This window comes from Nerophis ophidion, linkage group LG09, assembly GCF_033978795.1.
Source record: "Nerophis ophidion isolate RoL-2023_Sa linkage group LG09, RoL_Noph_v1.0, whole genome shotgun sequence".
NCBI lineage: Eukaryota > Metazoa > Chordata > Actinopteri > Syngnathiformes > Syngnathidae > Nerophis > Nerophis ophidion.
Genome location: NC_084619.1, coordinates 55448113 through 55467949, shown reverse-complemented (window position 1 = coordinate 55467949; position 19837 = coordinate 55448113). Strand labels below are relative to the sequence as shown.

Sequence of the window (19837 nt, the reverse complement as noted above, 5' to 3'; positions counted from 1 at the left end):
ATCCATCCATTTTCTACCGCTTATTTCCTTCGGGTTCGCTGGAGCCTATCTCAGCTACAATCGGGCGGAAGGCGGGGTACACCCAGGACAAGTCGCCACCTCATCGCAGGGCCAAATTGATTCTTAAAAGTTCTAAATTGATCCTTAAAAGTTTTAAATTGATCCAGAATCACAATCTGGATGTAAATTGACTGTTTCCAGAATTCTTACCTCACAGTACATGTAAGCCTCTACATTCGAAATAAAGGGAAAACAGCCTAAAAGGGGAACAGCAATTTTTTGTGAATTTTGTCCATCATTCACAATCCCTATGTTAGACAAGCACACATATATGTATTTCTGTTTTTATACATTCTAACTCGCAAATAAATGTTAGCAAAAGTCAGCTAACAATTAGGCACTTTTCCGCCTATAGCGCTCTAAAATCACCCATAAACCTGCTGTAAGTACATATGGACAAAAATGTAGTAAAAGGGTACATTCATAACAACTTGTAATATTTACGTATTTTGCTAGTTTTAAGCATTCGACGGCGTACCAATTTCACAGACGCATCACAAAGTTTGCTTTATCCTTCAACAACAACACAATGACTCACGGCAGACTTCATGAGAGAAAACAAAGATTACTTTGGTACACAATATGATCCAGAACCTTATATTTCTGAGTCTGAATATAAGGAAGATGAGCTACAAGTTTTAGAAGCTGAGTGAAAAGCAAAGCATATCCAGGCAGTAGCAGTTTTGCTCAGTGCTAAACAAGAAACACAAACTGGGAACATTATAAAACAATCACATACAGTATGTCTGCTCTCACTAGGATGCCTACTGATGGGATGTTTATATTTTCCCGTTTAGATGAAGAATTAATCATAATCCTCACAAAGGTAAAAAGAACAAAAAAAACAAGCATCAGTGTATTTCTCGCCATCTCTGAGTATAAATTGAATGTCAAAGTAAACCAACTTCTCAGTTTGTGGCCACAAGCTTCCACTATTCAGATGAGAGAGATTATTTATAATCTAGAATTAATTTTCACAAAGTCAGAGGCGATGGAGCAGCTCACCTGCTAAGTATGTCAATACAGCAGCATACGCCAGTTAGCTCTCTGTGGTCCCGGTGCTGCTAAAAAGTAGTTTGTCTGCATTAACGCTTATAGAAACAATATCGCCAATACTTGGTTAATATTCAGGTCATAAAATGTAAAGAGAGTATCGTTGGTGGGTTTTGGATGTTTTTAGAGGTCTTTATGGGAACATTTAGCTGTATTGTAAAATGACTTTTGCCAGCCTATATTTACGAGTTAGAATGCATAACAAAAGAAAAATATATGTGTTCTTGTCTTACTTATGGATAGGCATTAATTATTATGTATTTATTATGACAGGCATAATTAAAAAAAGTGCAGTTCCCATTTATGTGACATTTTTATTACTTTTTTTTTTTTTTTAAAGAGACAAACTGTTTTGGTACATGATGGCAAAAAGTTCACTGATAAAAAAGGCGCCTCAAAGTGTAAAAACATTGCCTGTACACGATAAAAGCTTTATGATAGTTACAGCTTGACCCTGTGGCATTTAAACTCCCCTTTGATGATTTCCTATGGTAAAATATGCCGTCTTCAAAGTGAACTCCTGTCCTTTGTCACTTTGGAATTCCTCCTGTACGAGAGAATGATTTTCTAGTCGAATTGCGACGTCTACCAGTGAGTGTGCGTTAAAAAGGACTGAAGTCAATCAACCCAAACGTCGGACGTTGTTTTCCTTTGGGTCAGTACAGCATTTTATAGTTCATTTTATAACCAACCTTCAAACTGTGAGCTGCTTTTGTGCAGAATCAGGAGCTAAACAAAAGTTTTTTTCTGCATAAATTGGAATCTTATTTTGTGGGTAGTTACTCAAAATGTCTAATTTGTTGACGGGTGCCAAGTTTTCTCTCTCTTCTCACCCTGGATACAAAATGTTCTCCCCTCTACCCTCAGGCAGGAGACTACGGTCCATCCAGACCCACACCTCCCGCCACCTGAACAGTTTTTTCCACTCGGCCATCAGACACACAAACAATAACAAGATCTGATAGCTCAGTTACAGCTCATGTTATTCTATTCTGTGTTATATGTCTTTTATGTTGCACAATTGCGCCAGGTAAAATTCCTAGTTTGTTAACCCGTTCTCAAACAATGGCAATAAAAACTTTTCTGATTCTGATCGAGTTCACTTGGCATGATTTAAGCAATGATGAAGCGCTGTGTTACAGCATGTCGCCTGCAAAGAACTTTAATCGGTTTGAAGTGCATGCGTGTCTTTTCATGCACGCTTCAATATGAGGCGTTATTGAGTAATATAAAACAAGTTTCTTTATGCCTCATATTGTACTGTGAATTTGTAAATGTGACAAAACGACATGCTATTATGTTTCCTTGACGACAGAAAAAAAGGGATGCCCACACCCATTCTCGCTCCCCCTCTCCAAGTTAGGAATGTTGACAGTCTAAACTTAACGAGCCCTGTAAACGTGCAGCTATTCTGCATGCAAGCTGCACAATAATGGTCTGTTTTGTCACGGCGGTTAGACAACGCGTCTTCTGTTCGGCTGAAATGCAACCGAGAAGATTTTAATCTGCTTCAAGGTGAAGTTGGATATTTAAAAAAAAAAAGGTGGGACAAAGTGTATTAAATAGGAGGATATTTGGAGAAATACCACAAAATAACACACTTACCAGGCTTCTTTTGATTTATGAGCTTCATTGTGAGGCAGAATGTCAGTAAAAGTAAAAAAAATAAAAAATTAAAAAGGTTTGTTTTTAATCTTTTAGTCTGCTACTTTTCAATATTCCAAAAAGTTTTCAGATGGGAGATTTTTGCACTCACAATCCAGGGTAAATAAGGGGGCGTGGCTCGGACTCATTCACTCGCCGTCCTGGAGACAGGAGTCGGCCGTTGATTGGCCAGCTCTAGCCGAACCCACTTATCAGGAGCTTTTCCACCATCCGGGGTATTGACCAATCAGCGCGCAGGGAGAGCAAGCGAGCGCATGTATATAAAGCATAAAACACAACAAAAGGGACGATAAATGACTCAACATACAAAATAACGCAATCATTAGTTAAAGTGATGTTAAAATGGAAGCGTTTGGTATTGAATAAAATAAAAAAATGGGTGCTCGACGGTGTCGCGTCATTGCCGGTGCACTGCGGCTCATACCCCACACAAGCCAACACTCCCTCCCCCGGGCGAGGTCCACACTTACGGGGTCTGTGCCGCTTCATGGACTCGGTCCTCCTCCGGAGTCTGCTCCGCTTGGCCGGCGAGCTGTTGCACTCGGCGTCGACCCCGCCGTGGTGGACATGATGATGACGGTGGTGGTGGTAGTGGCTGCTGTCGCCCGCCGAAGCTAGCCCGGGGTTGCCGCAGCCGTTGACGTGCCCGTTGCAGCTCCCCTGGCCGGCTTGGAAGGGTCCCGACGCCCCCTTCTTGTCCACCATCGACTTGGCTTTATCCATTAGCCGCGGGAGCTAACAGCCTAGCTTGTGGCTTAGCTTAGCAGGGGTGCTAAATTAGCCTAGCTGGTGCTAATGACAGCCGTCTGTTCCGCGAATTAGCCGCACGGAACACTCCCTCTCCGGACTAAAAGAGCCTTATTTGGGGTACATTTAAAAACAAAACAAAATCTAACGCGACGCAAAGCGCGGCTAAAACAAAAGCCTTTGCTTTGAGGTCACTAGCGGTCATTTAAACGTCCTCCCCCCCCTACATACACACAGCAGGAGCCCGGCGTCGTCTGCTACGTCACGGCCAAACCCGTTCACCTCCTTGGACCGGTTCGCTCTCCCCACCCGTCACTCCACGACGCAGGATTCGGACTTGTGCGCCGGCTCTCTCTCTCTCTCTCTCTCAGGCAAACGCCATCGAATGGAGGGAATGTCTTTAGCAGGCAGGCAGGGTGCATGCAGCTGCAAGGGGGGTGAAGGGGCTTTATTTATAAGAGCCTGCTGTACCCCCCTCCTCCCCCTCCCCTCCTGATGTGCACAAAGCTGCCTGTCAAAACACACACACACACTGGTGTGTGTGTGTGTGTTTACCTTTTGAGACCTCCGAATAATGCCTCTTTAGGACCACCCTTTCTAGCTATATAATGATGTGTATTTACAACATTAATAACATATACAGTGGGGCAAATAAGTATTTAGTCAGCCACCGATTGCCACCTTAACACGGATCAATCGTCCTGTACCCTTAGCAGAAAAACAGCCCCAAAGCATGATGTTTCCACCCCCAGGGATGCAACTCAGTATTCTTCTTCCTCCAAACACGACGAGTTGAGTTTATAAAAGTTATTTTTGGGTTTCATCTGACCACGACATTCTCCCAATCCTCTGCTGTATCCATTTTGGTGTAAACTCAACTCGTTGTGTTTGGAGGAAGAAGAATACTGAGTTGCATCCCAAGAACACCAAACCTACTGTGAAGCATAGGGGTGGAAGCATCATGCTTTGGGGCTTTTGTTATGCTAATGGGACAGGACGATTGTTCCGTGTTAAAGAAAGAATGAATGGGGCCATGGATCGTGAGATTTTGAGCCAAAACCTCCTTCCATCAGTGAGAGCTTTCAATGGTTGACCAAATATTCATTTTCCACCATAATTTACAAATAAATTCCTTAAAATTCCTACAATGTGAATTCCTGGATTTTTTTTCACATTCTGTCTCTCACGGTTGAAGTGTACCTATGATGAAAATTACAGACCTCTGTCATCATTTTAAGTGGGTGAACTTGCACAATCGGTGGCTGACTCAATACTTTTTGCCCCATGATGTGTATTTACAACATTAATAACATATACATCCATCTATCCATCGTCTTCCGCTTATCCAAGGTCGGGTCGCGGGGGCAGCAGCCTAAGCAGGGAAGCCCAGATTTTCCTCTCTCCAGCCACTTCGTCCAGCCCTTCCCGGGGGATCCCCAGGCGTTCCCAGGCCAGCCGGGAGACATAGTCTTCCCAACGTGTCCTGGGTCTTCCCCGTGGCGTCCTACCGGTCGGACGTGCCCGAAACACCTCCATAGGGAGGCGTTCGGGTGGCATTCTGACCAGATGCCCGAACCACCTCATCTGGCTCCTCACTGGCTTTACTTTGAGCTCCCCTTGGATAAGCAGAGCTTCTCACCCTATCTGTAAGGAAGAGACCCGCCACCCGGAGGAGAAAACTCATTTCGGCCGCTTGTACACGCTTTATTTATAAGAGCCTGCTCTCCTCCTAATGTGCACAAAGCTGCCTGTCAAAACACACACACACACACACTGGTGTTACTTACCTTCTTGAGACCTCCGAATAATGCCTCTTCAGGACCACCCTTTCTAGCTATATAATGATGTGTATTTACAACATTAATAAAATATACATCTCATCCATCCATCCATTTCCTACTGCTTATTCCCTTTTGGGGGTGCTGGCGACTATCTCAGCTACAATCGGGCGGAAGGCGTGGTACACCCTGGACAAGTCGCCACCTCATCGCAGGGCCAACACAGGTAGACAGACAACATTCACGCTCACATTCACACACTAGGGCCAGTGGGGCAAAAAAGCTTGTCTAACATAGGGATTGTGAATGATGGACAAAATTCCCAAAAAAGTGCAGTTCCCCTTTTAGGCTGTTTTCCCTCTATTTCGAAGGTAGAGGCTTACATGTACTAGGTACAGTGGGGCAAATAAGTATTTAGTCAGCCACCGATTGTGCAAGTTCTCCCACATAAAATGATGACAGAGGTCTGTAATTTTCATCATAGGTACACTTCAACTGTGAGAGACAGAATGTGAAAAAAAAATCCAGGAATTCACATTGTAGGAATTTTAAAGAATTTATTTGTAAATTATGGTGGAAAATAAGTATTTTAAAGCTCTCACTGATGGTTGGAGGTTTTGGCTCAAAATCTCACGATACATGACCCCATTCATTCTTTCCTTAACACGGATCAGTCGTCCTGTCCCCTTAGCAGAAAAACAGTCTCAAAGCATGATGTTTCCACCCCCATGCTTCACAGTAGGTATGGTGTTCTAGGGATGCAACTCAGTATTCTTCTTCCTCCAAACACGATGAGTTGAGTTTATACCAAAATGGATACATGGATGATATAGCAGAGGATTGGGAGAATGTCATGTGGTCAGATGAAACCAAAATATAACTTTTTGGTATAAACTCAACTTGTACCCGCTTTATTCATAAGAGCCTGCTTTCACACTCCTCCCCCTCCCCACCTGATATGCACAAAGCAGCACACTAGGTAAGAAACACTGGTGTTCTTACCTTCTTGAGACCTCCGAATAATGCATCTTTAGGACCACCCTTTCTTGCTATATAAAGATGTGTATTCACATTAATAACATATACATGCTATGCAAATACAAAAAAGCTCATTGTGAAAAATGAGTTGGAATTTCACAAGAAAAAGGTCACAATTTCATGGAGAAAAACTTACAATTTTTGTCAGTGTCATCAATCAATCAATGTTTATTTATATGACCCTAAATCACAAGTGTCTCAAATGGCTGCACAAGCCACAACGACATCCTCGGTTCAGAGCCCACATAAGGGCAAGGAAAAACTCACAACCCAGTGGGATGTCAATATGAATGACGATGAGAAACCTTGGAGAGATCCGCAGATGTGGGTGACCCCCCTCTAGGGGTGACCGGATGCAATGGACGTCGAGTGGGTCAAGCATAATATTGTGAAAGTCCAGTCCATAGGGGATCCAACATAATAGTGACAGTCCACTCCATAGTGGGGCCAGCAGGAGACCATCCCGAGCGGAGACGGGTCAGCAGTGCAGAGATGTCCCCAGCCGATGCAGAGGCGAGCGGTCCACCCCGGGTCCCAACTCTGGACAGCCAGCACTTCATCCATGGCCACCGGACCTGTGCCCCCCCCCCCCCCCCTCCCCCCTTCCACAAGGCTAGAGTATACAAATGAGTTTTAAGATGGGACTTGAATGCTTCTACTGAGGTAGCATCCATAGTACTGGAGCCTGAATAGATAACGCTCTATAGCCCGCAGACATTTTTTAGGGTCTGGGAATCACTAATAAGCCGGAGTTCTTTGAATGCAGATTTCTTGCCGGGAGATATGGTAAAATACAATTGGCAAGATAGGATGGAGCTAGACCGTGTAGTATTTTATACGTAAATAGTAAAACCTTAAAATCACATCTTAAGTGCACAGAAAGCCAGTGCAGGTGAGCCAGTACAGGCATAATATGATCAAACTTTCTTGTTTTTGTCAAAAGTCTAGGAGCCGCATTTTGTACCAACTGTAATCTTTTAATGCTAGACATGGGGAGACCCGAAAATAATACGTTACAGTAATCGAGACGAGACGTAACGAACGCATGAATAATTCTCTCAGCGTCGCTAGTGGACGAAATGGAACAAATTTTAGCGATATTACGGAGATGAAAGAAGGCCGTTTTAGTAACACTCTTGTAACACTCGAGTAAAACGACAAGTCAAAATTTTTACAAGAAAAACTGAACATTTGTGCAACGTTAGGATAAAAGATGGAATTTTTGCTCAATGACAGTCGCAGTTTTACAAGAAAAAGCTTAAAATGTTGGCAATTTTATAAAAAGAGTCGTAATTTTACTTGACAAAAGTCACTATTTACAGTTTACAAGAAGGGCATGCGCTTAGGTCCTTTAATGCAGTGGTTCACAACCTTTTTTTTATTGATGTAATTAAAGTACCCCCTAATCAAAACAAAGAATTTTTGGTTGAAATGAATAAATAAAATACAGCACTATGTCATCAGTTTCTGATTTATTAAAGTGTATAACAGTGCAAAATATTGTTCACTTGTAGTGGTCTTTCTTGAACTGTTTGGAAAAAAAGATATAAAAATAACTAAAAACTTGTTGAAAAAGAAACAAGTAATTCAATTATGAATTAGAATTTCTACACATAGAAGTAATCATCAACTTAAAGTGTCCTCTTTGGAGATTTTAATAGAGATCCATCTGGATTCATGAACTTAATTCTAAAAAATTATTCACAAAAAAATAAATCTTTAACATCAATATTTATGGAACATGTCCACAAGAAATCTAGCTATCAACACTGAATATTGCATTGTTGCATTTCTTTTCACAGTTCATGAACTTACACTCATATTTTGTTGAAGTATTATTCAATAAATATACGTATAAAATATTTTTGAATTGTTGCTATTTTTAGAATATTTTTTAAAAATCTCACGTACCCCTTGGCATACCTTCAAGTACCCTGAGGTATGCGTACCCCCATTTGAGAACCACTGTTTTAATGTGTGCAGCAAGCTGTTGATCTTTTTTCAGTTGGTTGTGGCCAGTGCCCTGTACTTTGCAGTGGTTTGTTGGGGGAGCAGCACCAGCTAAAGGGACTCAAACCGGATTGACAAACTGATCCGGAAAGCCGGCCAAACTATTGGCTCGCAGTTGGAGGTGTTTGTGTCAGTGAGGGACAGTTGGACACTAGACAAACTGCAGGCCATCATGGACAATCCTGCCCACCCACTCCACCAGACAATTGAGAGAGCTCATATTCCAACAGGCTCCTTCAGCTTCATTCCCACAGTCTTCGATTAAAGAACTCCTTCATTCCGCACTCCATCCAGCTGTATTTTCACTCGCCATACAGCAATAGATGATGTCTTTCTATTACCTGACACCTTCAACTGTATGTCTGCTACCTCTGTTTGTTTTTAATGTCTATTTTCTATTGGATTTACTCTCTATTTTATGCTGCAGCTGTCACATATACTGTAATATTGTACATGGTAATTGTTTTATATTGTATATACGATATAGACATAATATAATATAATGTATCAGTATATACAATATACTGTACATATACTATTTAAATGTTAGTCTATTTATACCTGCATTGTCCTTTCCATCCTTACACTTTCAATCATTTTAACTGAGCTACTGTGTGGAACAATTTCCTTTGTGGATTATTAAAGTTTGTCTTATTTTATAAGAAAACTTTAAAATAATATAATAATAATAATTGGAATTTTAATTGGCAAAATTCTGAAAAAAGTCATGCATTTTACTCAAAAAAAATGTCAGTATTTTACAAGGACAACAAAAAAAATTGGCAATATTGTGACAAAAGTCCGATTTTTTAATGACAAATGTCAGCATTTCGCATTAAAAAGTAATAATTTTGCATTAAAAAGTACATTTTTTACGAGAAAATATAGCAATATTACAGGAACCGAAAGAATATGAGAAATTGTTCCCAATTTTATAAGAAAAAAGTCGACACATTGTGAGAAAAAGACTGCTTTCAGTTCATTTTGATTTTTTAATTTGATAAGAAAACTTTTAAATAATATAACAATGATCAGAATTTTACTTGGCAAAATTATGACAAGTCATACATTTTACTCAGAAAATGTCAGTATTTTACAAGGACAACAAAAAAATTGGCAATGTTTTGATAAAAGTCCGATTTTTTTAATGACAAATGTCACTATTTCCGCATTAAAAAGTAATAATTTTACATAGAAAAGTATGAATTTTACGAGAAAATATTGCAATAATACAGGAACCGAAAAAATATGAGAAATTGTTCCCAATTTTATAAGAAAAAAGTCGACACATTGTGAGAAAAAGACTGCTTTCAGTTCATTTTGATTTTTTTATTTTATACGAAAACTTTTAAATAATATAACAATGATCAGAATTTTACTTGGCAAAATTATGACAAAAGTCATACATTTTACTCAGAAAATGTCAGTATTTTACAAGGACAACAAAAAAATTGGCAATATTGTGATAAAAGTCCGATTTTTTTAATGACAAATGTCACTATGTCCGCATTAAAAAGTAATAATTTTACATAAAAAAGTAAAAATTTTACGAGAAAATATTGCAATATTACAGGAACCGAAAGAACATGAGAAATTGTTCCCAATTTTATAAGAAAAAAGTCGACACGTTGTGAGAAAAAGACTGCTTTTAGTTCATTTTTATTTTGTTTGTTTGTAATTATTTACTTCAAGTTATTACATATATACATATTTTTTTTTTTTTTTTTTTATGAATTTTGGCCAAACTAGGCGCATTTCAATTTCTTACACACACTTATTATTTCATATGTTTACCAGAGGGGGAGCACTTTTAAAACTGACACACACTCAAAACCTTCTTGTACGCCGTGGCCAGTTGGGACAGCGGACTGAGAGCGGGGGACGCAAACAGGCTGGACAAGCTGATATAAAAGGCCAGTAGCGTGGTGGGAGTGGAGCTAGACTCTCTGGCGGTGGCGTCAGAGAGGAGAAGTCTCGCAAAGCTCCTCGCCATTATGGACAACACCTCCCACCCACTACAATCGGACCTGGGTTCAGTGGAAGGCTCAGACTCCCAAAAAGCAACATGGAACGACACAGAAAGTCCTTCATACCGACAGTCATCAGACTGCACAATGCATATGCTCCTTTTGACTGTACTTGAATGTATAATAGACTGTATTGTTATTATTCACATGTGAATAATGCTGTATAATAGACTGTATTTATGTTATTCACATGTGAATAATGCTGTATAATAGACTGTATTTATATTATTCACATGTGAATAATGCTGTATAATAGACTGTATTTATATTATTCACATGTGAATAATGCTGTATAATAGACTGTATTTATATTATTCACATGTGAATAATGCTGTATAATAGACTGTGTTTATGTTATTCACATGTAAATAATGCTGTATAATAGACTGTATTCATATTATTCACATGTGAATAATGCTGTATAACAGACTGTATTTCTATTATTCACATGTGAATAATGCTGTATAATAGACTGTATTTATATTATTCACATGTGAATAATGCTGTATAATAGACTGTATTTCTATTATTCACATGTGAATAATGCTGTATAATAGACTGTATTTATATTATTCACATGTAAAAATACCTAAATGTTTATTGTCTATTGTGAGCAAACTGTGGTGCTGAATATCCCCCAGGGATCCATAAAGTACTTTATATTCTATTCTATTCTAATTTGAACAATCCCTCCTTTTTGGGACAACATTCATTTTGATAGATTTCACCACCAGGGGTGCAAATGAGACAATCTCCATTGGATGTATGTTTTTTTTGTACTGGGACCATGATTTTGGTCCTAACTTGTTCACCGGTCCTCATATGGAAGGTACTTATCCCTGTTGATGTCCCAAGAAGGGTAGAAATACAAGAACGCGCGCGCGCATACACACGCACGCACGCACGCACGCACGCACGCACACACACACACACACACACACACACACACACACACACACACACACACACACACACACACAGCGATATGATAATGATTGTTCATTGCAGTTTTATTAATAACCACATTTTTTTTATTGTCTCTCTAGTCCAGGAATGTCAAACTTGCTTTCATTGAGGTCCAAATGAAACTTGTAGCAGTGAATGATTTTATTACACAATTTCCATTGCATTTTATAATTTTATTTTAATCGCATACAATGTAAAAACTTTTTTTTGTACGACCATTTAACATTAAGCAAATTTTAAAAGGGAAAATTTTAAGTATTAAACAGACACGAGTGCGGCTGGGATTGGTTCCAGCCGCCTGCGGACCTGAGAAGGACAAACGGTAGAAAATGCACGAATGGATGGCATACTTTAAATGTATTTGGCCACACCACCGGAGCATGTACAAAATGACGAAAATGGAATTCCAAAAAACAAATCATTTGTAACATTAAGATTTTTGCGTTTTTTACTATTGTAAAGACAAGTAAATATGCATAAATAAGCACAATAAAGACCTAAACAAATAACACAATCATGCGGTTTGAATTGGCTCCACATTAAAGGATGTTCAATAGAAATTACAGAAGTGTAATTAAATTCCTAGCAATGACTTTGGTTACAGTGTTGTCCTGTAATTTTCTATAATTTGTCATACATCAAATTAAATGATCTGTTTTATAGAAGACACATTCGTCCTTAACTGCCGATGGAAAACATTTTTGCTGTAATTAAGGTAAAAAGAAAACGTCCATCTATAAACTTGTAAGTTATTATCGTAAATTATTATATTATCTATTAACTTTGCATCTTGACTTGCACAAGTTCCCCAACAGTGCTTTACTAGGCTTTTATTTTGTTTGGTTTACAGTTTGTGTATTTAATACATATTAATGCACATATACAGGTAAATATAAATAAGCAAGATTTTAGTCAGTGGCTAATTTCCATCTTCAGTCCCTTTGGCAGGTTGATTTTTGCATATGATTATTAAGACAACATTGACAAGTAGAATAATTAGTCATCAAAGAGGCAAAAGTAGTCAATTCCCCTCTAGTACCAGCTCTTCTAAAATCTTTTTGTCTTTTCTTTTTTTTACAAATTCTTGTATGGGCTATTTGGTAAATCAAGATGGTGTTGATTACCAGTGTTGTCCCGTTTAATGTTTTTTCTTTTTTTTTTTTTTTATATCTGTGATAAGTTTTTTTGTTTTTTTTCCAAGCTTGTTCCAATGAAAAATGTTAGGGCGTGGACTTTGGTGTGGTTTGTTTTCCCGTGGGGCAAAGCGATTGGAACGGATATGGCGTGACATCGTTAATCTTAACTCAAAAACATTACAAAAACAAAGGGTATAAATAAAAGGCGCTCTCAGTGGAGGTTCAAAACTTAACTATGAAAACTAAAACCTACACAATGGGAGAACTATGTACATAAAACAAAACTTATGGCATGAAAAACTTACTTGGACGGAGAGAGAGCATGGATCATCGGCACGGATAGCATGGGTGTGTAGGAGGTGAGAGAGGGTGGTCTAGGGTGTGTAGAAAGTGATGTCGCCAGGCTGACTGCCTGGCAACTACAGGCTTAAATAGTGCTGTGGTGCTTGAAAACAGGTGCGTGAGTTCAAAAGAATCTGGTGTGTGATTTGTGAGGACAGGTGAACTGATTGGTTGGTGTGGTGACAAAACAAACAAGAGTGCGCAAAAACAGGAACTAATGGAGTCAAAAACAAAACAGAACTAAACAGAACATTATCACAGACATGACAAAAAATAAAAGCATGCAGGAACGGTTTTGATATTTTTCATTTTCAAAACCAATACAATAACTATGGTAACCTTTATGGTTCCCCTCTATTTTGGTGACTATTAGAGGTCCCGAGGACCCAAGAGGGTCTCAGTTATTTAAGTGTTAGAAATAAGTCCATCCATCCATCCATCTTCTTCTGCTTATCCGAGGTCGGGTCGCGGGGACATCAGCCTAAGCAGGGAAGCCCAGACTTCCCTCTCCGCAAGTCATACATTAAAATATTTTTTTTACATTCAATGATTAAATATCCATAGATCATCTTCAGATGTATTTGTTGACATATAAAGTTAAAGTAAAGTACCAATGATTCTCACACACACACTAGGTGTGGCAAAATTATTCTCTGCATTCGACCCCTCAGTCTTGATCACCCCCTAGGCGGTGAGGGGAGCAGTGAGCAGCAGTAGAGGCCGCGCCCCGGAATCTTTTTTGGTGATTTAACCCCCAATTCCAACCCTTGATGCTGAGTCCCAAGCAGGGAGGTAATGGGTCCCATTTTTATAGTATTTGGTATGACTCGGCCGGGGTTTGAACTCACAACCTACCCATCTCAGGGCGGACACTCTAAGATTGGTATTTAAAAAAAAAAAAGTTTGATATCTTTTTTATCAAATACAACCCGTTTTTTTATGGCAAAAAAAACAACAAAACATGCAATTTTCTTCCCCAAAAAACGTTCAAAGTGGAATATTTGATGTGAAGTAAGCGGAGCCTAGACAGATAACATGTACTTTTGCTTAACTCAGTGGATCTTAACCTTGTTGGAGGTACTGAACCACACCAGTCTCATATGCGCATTCACTGAACCCTCCTTTTTTTCAAATTCAAGACAAAGTTACCGTATTTTTTGGAGTATAAGTCACTCCGGAATATAAGTCCCACCCGCCAAAAATGCGTAATAAAGTAGGGGAAAACATATATAAGTAGCACTGGAGTATAAGTCGCATTTTTGGGGGAAATTTATTTGATAAAACCCAACACCAAGAATAGACATTTGAAAGTCAATTTAAAATAAATAAAGAATAGTGAACAACAGGCTGAATAAGTGTACGTTATATGACGCATAAATAACCAACTGAGAAGGTGCCTGGCATGTTAACGTAACATATTATGGTAAGAGTCATTCAAATAACTATAACATATAGAACATGCTATAAGTTTACCAAACCATCTGTCACTCCTAATTGCTAAATCCCATGAAATCTTATACGTCTAGTCTCTTACATGAATGAGCTAAATAATATTATTTGATATTTTACGGTAATGTGTTAATAATTTCACACATAAGTCGCTCCTGAGTATAAGTCGCACCTATGAAAGAAACTGCGACACACTTGGGGAACATATTCTAAGAAACAAAGACTTAATTTAGAGTTATATGGTTAGGGTTAGGGTTATAATAAGCCCATGCCGAATATGGCATTAATAAGTACTTAATAATGACTAGTTAAGAGCCAATATGTTACTAATTTGCATGTTAATAAGCAACTAATTGATGGTGAATGTGTTCCTCATACTAAAGTGTTACCATGTTTTTTACTGGTGTACAAAATGAACCATGCATGAACATCACTTTGTTTAAACAACAAAACCAACACAGTGCATAAACTCACAACAAATTACACACCTGCAAATCAGTCTGACTTCTGCTATTGGCGTACCTGTAATACGCCGATAGGGAGAAGTTTTTATTTACACGATTAGTCGAGTGTGTTTTGACTTTTGCCGAACCCCTGAGCCCGACTCACCGAACCCCAAGGGTTCGATCGAACCCAGGTTAAGAATCACTGGCTTAACGGTAATTAAAACATTTTTTTTTTTTTTGAAAAATCTGACTAAAGGTCTCGCTCATAAGTGTTAAAAATAAGTCAAATATCATCATACTATTATTGAGCCCTCCTGGAATTGCAAAATCCAGTTCATAAAACTGAAAAGCAGTGGACCCATTACTGACCCCAAGCTTATTGTTACCTAATGTGGACTTTAATGTTCCGTATTCTTACACACTGTGATCTTGCAAATACGTAAGATTCAATTAAATTCAGAGTACTGGGGAAAAGTTAAAACTACACAGTTTAGTCAACAGTTTTGTTTTTTTGACAAGCACATAACTCCAAATGTGTTCATTCATAGTTTTGATGCCTTCAGTGACAATCTACAATGAAAATAGTCTTGAAAATAAAGAAAACACATTGAATGAGTGTCCAATCGTTTGGTATGTATTTTAAAGTTAAAAAAAAAAACATGATAAAATATATACAATAATAATATTTTAGCAATGACATTTTGACATATATGTAAAACTGTCACTTATGAATTTTGGAATACACAAAAACTTTAAATTGTACTTCAGTTTTGAATTTGGATTGCAATTCAACTTCCTGTTTGAAATTTGAATTCATGGCAATTCATCGGAATTCAAGCGACATCCTTCGTTCAAATTGGAATTGGTCATCTGTGTTGATGTCACAGAGGATATGAAAAAGCTTATTTTGGAGAAACAAGGCCCATGAGAGGCTGAAGAGGTTAACCTGATGTTTGCATACGAAGTGCACGACAAGACAAGGAAGACAAAGGTCAAGACGTGGCAAGCGGACTGATAACGGTCAGCATTTTGCTATCATTGAATCAAGACATGTTATTTTGAGGCTTCACGGTAGAAGAAGGGTTAGTGCGTCTGCCTCACAATACGAAGGTCCTGAGTAGTCCTGGGTTCAATCCCGGGCTCGGGATCTTTCTTTGTGGAGTTTGCATGTTCTCCCCGTGAATGCGTGGGTTCCCTCTGGGTACTCCGGCTTCCTCCCACTTCCAAAGACATGCACCTGGGAATAGGTTGATTGGCAACACTAAAATTGGTCCCTAGTGTGTGAATGTGAGTGTGAATGTTGTCTGTCTATCTGTGTTGGCCCTGCGATGAGGTGGCGACTTGTCCAGGGTGTACACCGCCTTCCGCCCGATTGTAGCTGAGATAGGCACCAGCGCCCCCTTGTCATCCCAAAGGGAATAAGCGGTAGAAAATGGATGGATGAATATTATTTTGTTGCGGCAACTGTGTTTTGTTGATTAAAGTATTGAAAATGAGTGCTGAGGATAGGATCAGATTGCACGTTATTCGCAACAAAATGACATTTTTACACACAGACCTGTTCAAGAGCAGACGTACATCGATAGGGTGGAGGAGGTAAGCTGATTAAATGACATTTTTACACACAGACCTGTTCAAGAGCAGACGTACATCGATAGGGTAGAGGAGGTAAGCTGATTAAACGCCACAAGGGCGGCGCCCCGTAAATATGGGAAAAAAGTGGAAGCGGGGAAGAGGATGAGTAAACAAAAGTCGAACCCAGACTAAGTTCCTATAAGGGGGACGTGTGTTTCAGTTTGAGGCCAGGAAAAAAAAATAGGAGTGCACAAAAAATCTATTTACATCCGAATCGAGATTATTATCCATCCCGAGTCTCTAGCCATTCAAAATTTTCAGAATTTGATTAAAAACATTGTTTCCTCTTTTTTCCTCTAGTGAATAAAAGTGCTTTACATAGTGAAACCCATTATCACATCTTTAAGTTACATTTAAACAAGTGAATGTAGCACTGGGAGCCGGTGAGTCAAGTATCTTGCTCAAGGACATAACGGCATGGACTAGGATGATGGAAGCAGGAATCTAACCTGGAATCTTTCAAGTTGCTGGCACGTCCGCCCTGTCACTGTCAGTAACTACAGTTGGTCGCTACATCTGTAAGTGCAAGTTAAAACTCTACTATGCAAAGCGAAAGGCATTAATCAACAACACCCAGGAACGCAGCCGGCTTCACTGGGCCCGAGCTCATCTAAGATGGACTGATGCAAAGTGGAAAGGTGTTCTGTGGTACGACGAGTCCACATTTCAAATTATATTTGGAAACTGTGGATGTGGTGTCCTCCGGAACGAAGAAGAAAATAACCCTCACTCGTGAACAAGACTCCGAGGTACTTGAACTCCTCCACTTGGGGCACTCCACTCGTGAACAAGACTCCGAGGTACTTGAACTCCTCCACTTGGGGCACTCCACTCTTTTCCGGACGAGAACCATTTATTGTAATTGTTATATGAAATAATGCATTGCAGTAATCGGTTTGAATTGAGAATCCTATTTAATAGAGAATCAATTCTGAATCAAATAGGCACCCCAGGAATCAGAATCGGTTCAAATCGTTAGGTTCCAGAAGATTCACATCCCTATTATTTAGTGACTGTTTTTTATTACTTTGTCTTAATAGTAGCATTTTAAACAATATTTTAGCACCCCCTGGTGTTATATTTAAGTAATTTGCAGTAAATGATTTCACAATTATCTTAAAATGACAAAACTGTTTTTTAAATGAAATTGATGCGATTGAAATAAATAAATAAATTGAAATAACAGCTTTTCATACCGTAACTTAAACGCTCTCTGGTGTTCAGATACAAGAAAGACACACACACATAACTAAGAATTAATTAATAAAAGAAAACAATACAAAAAATGAAAAAGTGCCACGTACGAGTTAAAATAATGGAAAGTATTGGTAATGTTTATAATTTTGTTTAATTCTTTGAATTGTACTTTACCGACGTTTGGACTAAATAGTATACGTCTAAACTCCTTAGTAATTGGTTAGCACGTGGATAGACATATAAAGTACAAAATCCACCCAAAAAAAAGCATTTGTTCGTCTGATGAAAATATATGTGTTCAACTGCTTATTTTGCTATGTCATATATGAATAGTAATAAGCTTATTTAGCCGGCAAGTCACTTTAAAAGCTAGTTTTGGATACATGGATGATACAGCAGAGGATTGGGAGAATGTCATGTGGTCAGATGAAACCAAAATTGAACTTTTTGGTATAAACTCAACTCGTCGTGTTTGGAGGAAGAAGAATACTGAGTTGCATCCCAAGAACACCAAACCTACTGTGAAGCATGGGGGTGGAAACATCATGCTTTGGGGCTGTTTTTCTGCTAAGGGGACAGGACGACTGATCCGTATAAAGGAAAAAATGAATGAGGCCATGTATCGTAAGATTTTGAGCCAAAACCTCTTTCCATCAGTGAGAGCTTTGAATGGTTGACCAAATACTTATTTTCCACCATAATTTACAAATAAGTTATTTAAAATTCTTACAATGTGAATTCCTGGATTTTTTTTTCACATTCTGTCTCTCACAGTTGAAGTGTACCTATGATGAAAATTACAGACCTCTGTCATCATTTTAAGTGGGAGAACTTGCACAATCGGTGGCTGACTAAATACCTTTTTGCCCCACTGTATATATATATATATATACATATACTGTACATACACACACATTTATATATATATATACACACACACACACACAAACACACACATATATACATATATATATATATATATATATATATATATATACACACACACACACACACATATATACAATCCCTGTTTCCATATGAGTTTGGAAATTGTGTTAGATGTAAATGTAAACGGAATACAATGATTTGCAAATCCTTTTCAACCCATATTCAGTTGAATGCACTACAAAGACAAGATATTTGATGTTCAAACTCATAAACTTTATTTTTTTTGCAAATAATAATTAACTTAGAATTTTATGGCTGCAACATGTGCCAAAATAGTTGGGAAAGGGCATGTTCACCACTGTGTTACATCACCTTTTCTTTTAACAACACTCATTAAAGTTTGGGAACTGAGGAAACTAATTGTTAAAGCTTTGAAAGTGGAATTCTTTCTTATTCTTGTTTTATATAAAGCTTTAGTCGTTTAACAGTCCGGGGTCTCCGCTGTCGTATTTTACGCTTTATAATGCACCACACATTTTTGATGGGAGACAGGTCTGGACTGCAGGCGGGCCAGGAAAGTACCCGCACTCTTTTACTACGAAACCACGCTGTTGTAACACGTGGCTTGGCATTGTCTTGTAATGCCTCTAATACAGTGGTCCCCAACCACCGGGCTGCGGCCCGGTACCGGGCCGTGGTCCCGGGCCGCAGAAGAATTTTTTATTAAAAAAAAAGTAAATAAATAATTAAATAAAAAAATCACTTTTTTAATTTTTTATTAAATCAACATAAAAAACACAATATACACTTACAAATAGTGCACCAACCACAAAAAACTCCCTTTTCCATGTCAAAAATGTCCCTTTTTCATGAAAAAGAAGAAAAAAAAAAAAATAGGAAAAAAAAAGGACCCCCCCCAGGCCGCGGGACAAATTATTAAGCGTTGACCGGTCCGCGGATACAAAAAGAGGGGGACCACTGCTCTAATACACCCTCATACCATCACAGATGCTGGCTTTTGAACTTAGCGCCTATAACAATGCGGATGGTTATTTTCCTCTTTGTTACGGAGGACACCACGTCCACAGTTTCCAAATATAATTTGAAATGTGGACTCGTCAGACCACAGAACACTTTTCCACTTTGCATCAGTCCATCTTAGGTGAGCTCAGGCCCAGCGAAGCCAGCGGCGTTCCTTGGTGTTGTGGATAAATGGGTTTGGCTTTGCATAGTAGAGTTTTAACTTGCACTTACAGATGTAGAGACCAACTGTAGATACTGTCAGTGGTTTTATGAAGTGTTCCTGAGCCCATGTAGTGATATCCTTTACACACTGATGTCGGTTTTTGATGCAGTACCGCCTGAGGGGTCAAAGGTCCATAATATCATCGCTTACATGC

At 38.8% G+C, this 19837-nt stretch overlaps 1 protein-coding gene and 1 long non-coding RNA gene across 4 annotated transcripts in view; one reads left to right on the top strand and one right to left on the bottom strand.

Moving 5' to 3' along the window:
* The window catches only part of pank1a (pantothenate kinase 1a), a 43141-nt gene extending 39261 nt beyond the window's left edge, over positions 1-3880 (bottom strand). For 2 of the 3 annotated variants that reach the window (XM_061911298.1, XM_061911299.1), the window contains exon 1: positions 3249-3880. In XM_061911298.1, the coding sequence (XP_061767282.1) occupies positions 3249-3501 (253 nt within the window). In that variant the 5' untranslated portion in view covers positions 3502-3880. Of the gene's footprint in view, positions 1-2718; positions 2912-3248 lie in introns of those variants that run through there. The other variant, XM_061911300.1, reaches the window with a different exon arrangement.
* On the top strand, positions 1581-2206 carry LOC133558840 (uncharacterized). The gene is made up of 2 exons (XR_009808028.1): positions 1581-1768; positions 1981-2206. It is a non-coding gene; the product is annotated as an uncharacterized LOC133558840 (long non-coding RNA).
* Positions 3881-19837: the final 15957 nt, after the last annotated feature.